Source organism: Gigantopelta aegis, chromosome 5 (assembly GCF_016097555.1).
Source record: "Gigantopelta aegis isolate Gae_Host chromosome 5, Gae_host_genome, whole genome shotgun sequence".
Classification (NCBI taxonomy): Eukaryota; Metazoa; Mollusca; class Gastropoda; order Neomphalida; family Peltospiridae; genus Gigantopelta; species Gigantopelta aegis.
Window position 1 is genome coordinate 39,741,445 of NC_054703.1, and position 7,762 is coordinate 39,749,206.

The 7,762-nt window shown below is 33.9% G+C and overlaps 1 protein-coding gene across 1 annotated transcript in view; it reads left to right on the forward strand.

The window, feature by feature from the left end:
• The window catches only part of LOC121373182, a 26,561-nt gene extending 22,196 nt beyond the window's left edge, over positions 1-4,365 (forward strand). The window contains exon 7 of the mRNA XM_041499638.1: positions 3,650-4,365. Within this exon, the coding sequence (XP_041355572.1) occupies positions 3,650-3,781 (132 nt within the window). The 3' untranslated portion in view covers positions 3,782-4,365. The remainder of the gene's footprint in view (positions 1-3,649) is intronic.
• Positions 4,366-7,762: the final 3,397 nt, after the last annotated feature.

Sequence of the window (7,762 nt, forward strand, 5' to 3'; positions counted from 1 at the left end):
GTTCAGTCTGAGTCTGAATCACTGTCGAAAATGATTCTTCGTCGTTTTAGGGGGACAACAGGACTTTTAGGCTGAGCCATATTTATTACGATGTTGCTTTGGAAAGAGGTAAGACTGTTCGGTTTGTAATGTCCCCCGGTTTCTTTTCGTACACTGATGTAAAACTTGCACAGAATTACATCGAGTTCTTGGGGGGGGGGGGGGGGGGGGGGGGGGGGGGGGGGGGGGGGGGGGCATTTCATGTATTGGTCTGGACTCGTTGATTGATTGTAGATAGTTTTCAAAAATGCGCATGTCGTATAGAGTTTTTTTGGCAGTATTCTTATTTTCATTTTCTGTAATGACATTTCCAATCATCGTATCATCTACTTCTACAAATCTACGAGTTTTGTTTTTGGGCCTGCCGGATTGTGGCGTCTGCTTCGATGTCCGTGGATCTACCCTATCCCCTGTTTGCACTAACTGTAAACGTTCTGGTGACAATTCAGCTTGATAACTGGACCCGTCAATCATAACTATATAATTACCGGAAGGTAGAGTTGCTTTGATTGTAGCACTTCCTTTTTTATCGATAGTAACGCTATCTCCGACTTCAAAAGACGCCATGTTTGTTTGTCAACAATTTGACAGGTGTAAATAGTTCTACGTTTTCGGTATATAATTTGCATAATAATGTAATTTGCATACTTATGTTCTAAATATTTGCATACTTATGTCTCAAAATATGTGATTTATGTAATGGGCGTGCCCAATGCTATTCATTAGTAGTGATATGATAAATATATATATATATATATATATATATATATATATATATATATATATATATATATATATATATCTTTCACTCTCTCTGTCTTTCTACTTTTTAAAAATAATTTCATGCTTTATATTAAAGTATATGTTAAAATGTACATATTATTCAAATTACGCCTTGTAAGACAATGCTTTCTATGTGTTATTTAAAGGTGAAACGTTGTTTAAAGTGTCGTGTTCCTTAATACAAAATTCGTTGTTTATTGATTTAATACCATATTGTACGTTGGTATAGGACATCAGATATAGCCTGTGTTGCAAGGTGCGTGTTCCTCAATACAAAATTCGTTGTTTCTTGATTTAATACCATATTGTACGATGGTATAGGACATCAGATATAGCCTGTATTGCAAGGTGCGTGTTCCTTAATACAAAATTCGTTGTTTATTGATTTAATACCATATTGTACGTTGCTATAGGACATCAGATATAGCCTGTGTTGCAAGGTGCGTGTTTGCCGTAAACGTCATTGTTTATTGATTGAATACCATATTGTACGTTGGTATAGGACATCAGATATAGCCTGTGTTGCAAGGTGCGTGTTCCTTAATACAAAATTCTTTGTTTATTGATTGAATACCATATTGTACGTTGGTATAGGACATCAGATATAGCCTCTGTTGCAAGGTGCGTGTTCCTTAATACACAATTCATTGTTTATTGATTGAATACCATATTGTACGTTGGCATAGGATATCAGATATAGCCTATGTTGCAAGGTGCGTGTTCCTTAATACAAAATTCATTGTTTATTGATTGAATACCATATTGTACGTTGGTATAGGACATCAGATATAGCCTGTGTTGCAAGGTGCGTGTTCCTTAATACAAAATTCGTTGTTTATTGATTGAATACCATATTGTACGTTGGCATAGGACATCAGATATAGCCTGTGTTGCCAGGTGCGAGTTGCCAGGTGCGTGTTTGCTGTAAACTTCCATTTTAACTGTCTTGTGCAGAGATGCAATTTAAAAAAAATTCAATAACTATTTAATACTTCAGATTTGCAAAGATTATATTACATGCATGTCTTTACAGATCTCTGAAAATTACGAGAACGGTCGTTTCGTTCGCGTGTTGCTTGGGCAAATCTAATTTATTTCTGCGTAACCGATAAATGGGTCACGCAGATTATCAATTCTCAGAGGCCTGTGTTAGGTTGACCTGCGGAGCATTAACAAAACTACAAGGGTCCTGTTATAGGCTGGATGGGACAAAATTGACACTTTAGATTATCATTAATGAAACTACAAGGGTCCTGTTATGGGCTGGATGGGACAAAATTGACACTTTAGATTATCATTAATGAAACTACAAGGGCCCAGTTATGGGCTGGATGGGACAAAATTGACACTTTGGATTATCATTAATGAAACTACAAGGGTCCTGTTATGGGCTGGATGGGACAAAATTGACACTTTAGATTATCATTAATGAAACTACAAGGGCCCAGTTATGGGCTGGATGGGACAAAATTGACACTTTAGATTATCATTAATGAAACTACAAGGGTCCTGTTATGGGCTGGATGGGACAAAATTGACACTTTAGATTATCATTAATGAAACTACAAGGGTCCAGTTATGGGCTGGATGGGACAAAATTGACACTTTAGATTATCATTAATGAAACTACAAGGGTCCAGTTATGGGCTGGATGGGACAAAATTGACACTTTAGATTATCATTAATGAAACTACAAGGGCCCAGTTATGGGCTGGATGGGACAAAATTGACTCTTTAGATTATCATTTTCATACCAAACACGATGACAATCGTGGTTTATTTGTACCCAGTCGCCGTTGCAATAATAATAATAATAATAATAATAATAAAATAATAATATTTGTACCCAATCGCCGTTGCAATAATAATAATAATAATAATTGTACCCAATCGCCGTTGCAATAATAATAATAATAATAATAATAATAATATTAATAATATTAATAATAATAATAATAATAATTATTATTATTATTATATTAATATTAATAATAATAACATCAACAAAAACAACAACAACATCAAGAATAATAATAATAATGTACACTCAATCTGAACATATTCACTCTAACAATACTCGTTATGTATTATAAGTATTTTATATTTTTGTTGTTCAACGTTATTGGTAAAACAGTAACACAAGGCCCCATCTCTGACATTATCGACATTTCTGGGACAATATTTTTGTTGTTGATATAATGATAATAATAATAACAATAATAATAACAATAATAATAATAATAATAATAATAATAAATGAAATAAATAAATAAATAATAGTTATTATTATTATTATTATTATTATTATTATTAAAGTAGTAGTAATAGTAGCAGTAGTACTAGTAGTATTAGAGGTAGTAGTAGTAGTAGTAGTAGTAGTAGTAGTAGTAGTAGTGGTAGTAGTGGTAGTAATAGTAGTAGTAGTAGTAGTAGTAGTAGTAGTAGTGGTAGTAATAGTAGTAGTAGTAGTAATAGTAGTAGTAGTAGTAGTAGTAGTAGTAGTAGTAGTAGTAGTAGTAGTAGTAGTAGTAGTAGTAGTAGTAGTAGTAGTAGTAGTAGTAATAATAGTAGTAGTAGTAGTAGTAGTCTAACAACTACAAACAACACCATACAACATTAGTAGCAATATAATTATATTATTAACTGTGCTGTATTATATATTTTATTGTATTTGGTTTTGTTATAATTGCATTGTATTATATTATACGTTTATTCTTTTATTATTATAATCAGTTAGTTACATAGTTAGTTAGTTAGTTAGTTAGTTAGCTAGTTCGTTAGATAGTTACTCATTCATTTTATTTATTTATTTATTTGTTTCTTACAGTTTGTCGTGGATGGAGCAGACTTGTACACATACAACATACTAAGACCAGCCGAACTCATCGACCGTTTGGCGATATATGATGACGTCACAATTGATAAACTGTTGTTCATATATAATAACACCATCTATTGAATATACCATTTGGTGATAACAGATGGTGTCACAATTGATAAACTGCTTCTCATATACAATAACACCAACTATTGATAAAGTGCTACTTATATATAGTAACATCATCTATTGAACATATTTATTGTTATAACAGATGACGTCACAATTGATAAACTGCTTCTCATATACAATAACATCAACTGTTGAACATATTTATGGTGATAACTGATGATGTCACGATTGATAAAGTGTTCGATTGAACACATGTATTGGCAGCATTGTCAAGGAACAACACTTGAAACTTACACATTGATCACAATAATGGTTTTGTCATTTAGATATATAAAACTCAATCTGTGGACATATCTACAGTCTACAGTGTGGGTTATGAACTACAATATCAGGGCTCAAGCTAGGTCTAAAGTTTAGGGAGAAGTGACTTCTCCCTCCAGACCTTGAGAGGGAGAAGTTTTTAACCAGAGGGAGACTTGAATTTATTTCTATTTTTTAGTAATTTACTTGCGTTTTTATGTTAAATCACGTGAAGCCCCTGTTTGCTTAGCTTAGCTTAGTAACTGGTTTAACGTGTCCATATACCACTAGGGTTTCGAACACGCCTATCCCGAGTCCGGCCTCCGATAGGATCGGGGGTCTGACTCGGGACAGGGATAACCTAACAAATAGGGGAAATTTTGAATATTAACGCCAAAAGTATAAAAAGGGGAGAGTTGGAGTTAAAAAGTTTTGGCTGCGCCCTTAAAGAAAAATATTAACATTCCTAATTTATATAAATTATTAATATAATATATTTTCGGCGCAAATTTAGATGGGCTGGTCTAAAATTAATAATAATTATTAACCAATATTCATTAAGCCCATGGGAGGTTAAGAGGAAAGGGGTTGCCGGGAGGGAGGGGGGGCCGGCTCTACACGAAACCTAGGGCCAAACCGCCTACGCATATAGCCCCAAAGAATGCCCTAACTCCCGGCATCCCATCCCCCCCCCCCCCCCCCCCCCCCCCCCACCGTGTCCAACCGCAGTTCAGTCCAATCCTGGCAGCATACTAGTTGTTTAGGAAGTTATTATAACTTCCCAAACCGGCGTCACTTGAAGAGTAACGCCAAAGGGTTATAAGAGTTTAATCGCTGGTGCCACCAGGAGAGTGGCGCAAAACATCCAGCAATGATTAATTTAATATTTCATTTTAAGTACCAAGCCTGCCAGAAGGAGAGAGGTGAACCCGGCCGATCCATGGAAAAACAGGCGACTCCTCAGTTGTCTCCAAAACAACACGATTACGTTATTTAGAAGACGCGGCGAACACTTTAATCTATAATACCAAGGGCAGTAGACGAGTTAATATTAACCAAGCCACTACCAAAGGCACAGACCAGACACCTGCCCTGTTAAATTACTTTTTTTTTTTTTATTAAAAATATAAAATAATGATTAAAATATGGATAAAATAAACATAAACCTATCAAATTTATTTACAAAAAAAAAAAAAAAATAAAAAAAAAAAAAAAATAATAATAATACACTGCAGACACTGATTACGAGTTATTACTGTTTATACTTCAAAGAAACAAATTGTATGGACGATATGATCCTAAATACCAAATTACGGATTCATGTGATGACATTATCTTCAAAGACTGGGATAATTAATCCTTAATTAAGCACGACTTGTTTGTTTGCATTACCATAGTTTGACACCCAATAGCCGATGTATTTTTCGTGCTGGGGTGTCGTTAAACATTCATTCATTCCATTCATTCACCCGTGAACGCATGTTGCCAAGCATGTGGCCTCTGTTTTGACAAGGCGACTTCGATATCGCTCCAAACACACGGTCAGGGCGAAGTCGGCGAGATCAAGGCGAAGTTTGGACTTATACATTATGTATATATATATATATATATATATATGAAGAGTTTCATGGCAAAACGCAATAAAGGCCATATTAAAAACCATTGTGCCAACACCACTCAGGCACTCTTCACATATAGACAAACACAAATTTAAATTCAGTTTTCAACAAAACGTGATATGATTGTCTGAGGATATATCGCAGATTGCAGAGAAACTGGCATAGTATTTATGGTGGTTTGGAATAAAACGTTTTTAGGATTGGGCGTTTTTAGTGGCATTTATCGCGTTTTGCGATGAAACTCTTCATATATATATATACTCACGTGAATCATTAAAATTTCAGTTAGACGTATATTTATACAATTTTAAAATATCGTGTTTTACATAGGTGTACCATTTATGTCTGTGTGTGTGTGTGTGTGTGTGTGTGTGTGTGTGTGTGTGTGTGTGTTTGTTTGTGTGTGTGTGTTTGTGTTTGTGTGTGTTATCCTATAATTTACCCATGATATCCATGTTTATAAACCCATGTGATAATTCTGTGTATTAACCCGGTTAATAATGGTATGCAAATTTGCAGGGTCTCTAGGTAATAATGTGTTGCTGTGAATAGGTTTAAAACTTAATAGATTGTTTTTTGTATGAATTTTAACTTTTCATTACGGAGTTGCATGCAAATTCGTCAGTTTCCTTTTGACGCAAACGGATTACTTACACATGGTTATTATCCAACAAAGAACATTCGATTTTTGATTTTGGCTGTGCAGTTGAATTTCAATAAGATGATTGGAGGGCTAGTTGAATTTGAGAAGGGCCAGTGAGATTTTTCTTCAACTGGCTCTGCTGGCGACCATGGTTTTCATGTTAATTGTCAACCCTGCTATATCGTTATAGTTATGGTTATAGTTATACATATATGGACGTACATACACATATAATATAAAAACAAAATCAAAACCAGAAATGGAACATTAAAATATATATGTATGTTTTGTATTAATACAATTCCTCTAACGTTTTCGGTTACAACAAACTTCTTCAGATGGAAAACGTTTTTAATATTTAATTTCTGTTTTTAATTCCACCTGAAGAAGTTCACTGGAACTAAAACGTTAATGGAATTATATTAATATAAACATCTATACATTTTTACATGTTCCATTTATCGAGTTTTTGTTTCTATATTTTGTTTTCAGTATTATTGTATTACTTATTACTTATTGTTACTAACATAATAATCATCAACATAGTAGAAGTAGAGGATATGCATATAAAACTATTTGAAATATGAAACATGTATTTAAACAGCTGCTTACGTCATTAATCATCAACACAGTAGAAGTAGAGGGTATGCATATAAAACTATTTGAAATATGAAACATGTATTTAAACAGCTGCTTACGTCATTATTCATCAACACAGTAGAAGTAGAGAATATGCATATACAACTATTTGAAATATGAAACATGTATTTAAACAGCTGCTTACGTCATTAATCATCAACACAGTAGAAGTAGAGAATATGCATATACAACTATTTGAAATATGAAACATGTATTTAAACAGCTGCTTACGTCATTAATCATCAACACAGTAGAAGTAGAGAATATGTATATAAAACTATTTGAAATATGAAACATGTATTTAAACAGTTGCCTACGTCATTAATCCTAGGAAAGCGTCGGGATGGCGGGAAGTAGCCCAGTGGTAAAGCATTCACTTGATGCGCGGTCGGTCTGGGCTATTTCTTTTTCTAGCCAGTGCACCACGACTGGTATATCAAAGGTATATGCTATCCTGTCTATGGGATAGTGCATATAGCCCTTGCTTCTAATGAAACAAAATGTACTGGGTTTCCTCTCTAAGACTATATGTCAAAATTAACAAATGTTTGACATCCAATAGCCGATGATTAATAAATCAATGTCCTCCAGTGGTGTCGTTAAACAAAACAAACAAACTTTTTGACACTTGTGTTAATTGTTAAATTCTACATATTTAAATTATTTGCTGCCATTATAACATATTTTAAAATTACAATTTAAATAAATTTTCTTGTTTAGAATATCAGTGTTTGTATATGCAAGGTGTTTGTTGTCATAGCCGTACGGACTACCACGTTTGTAAGAGGG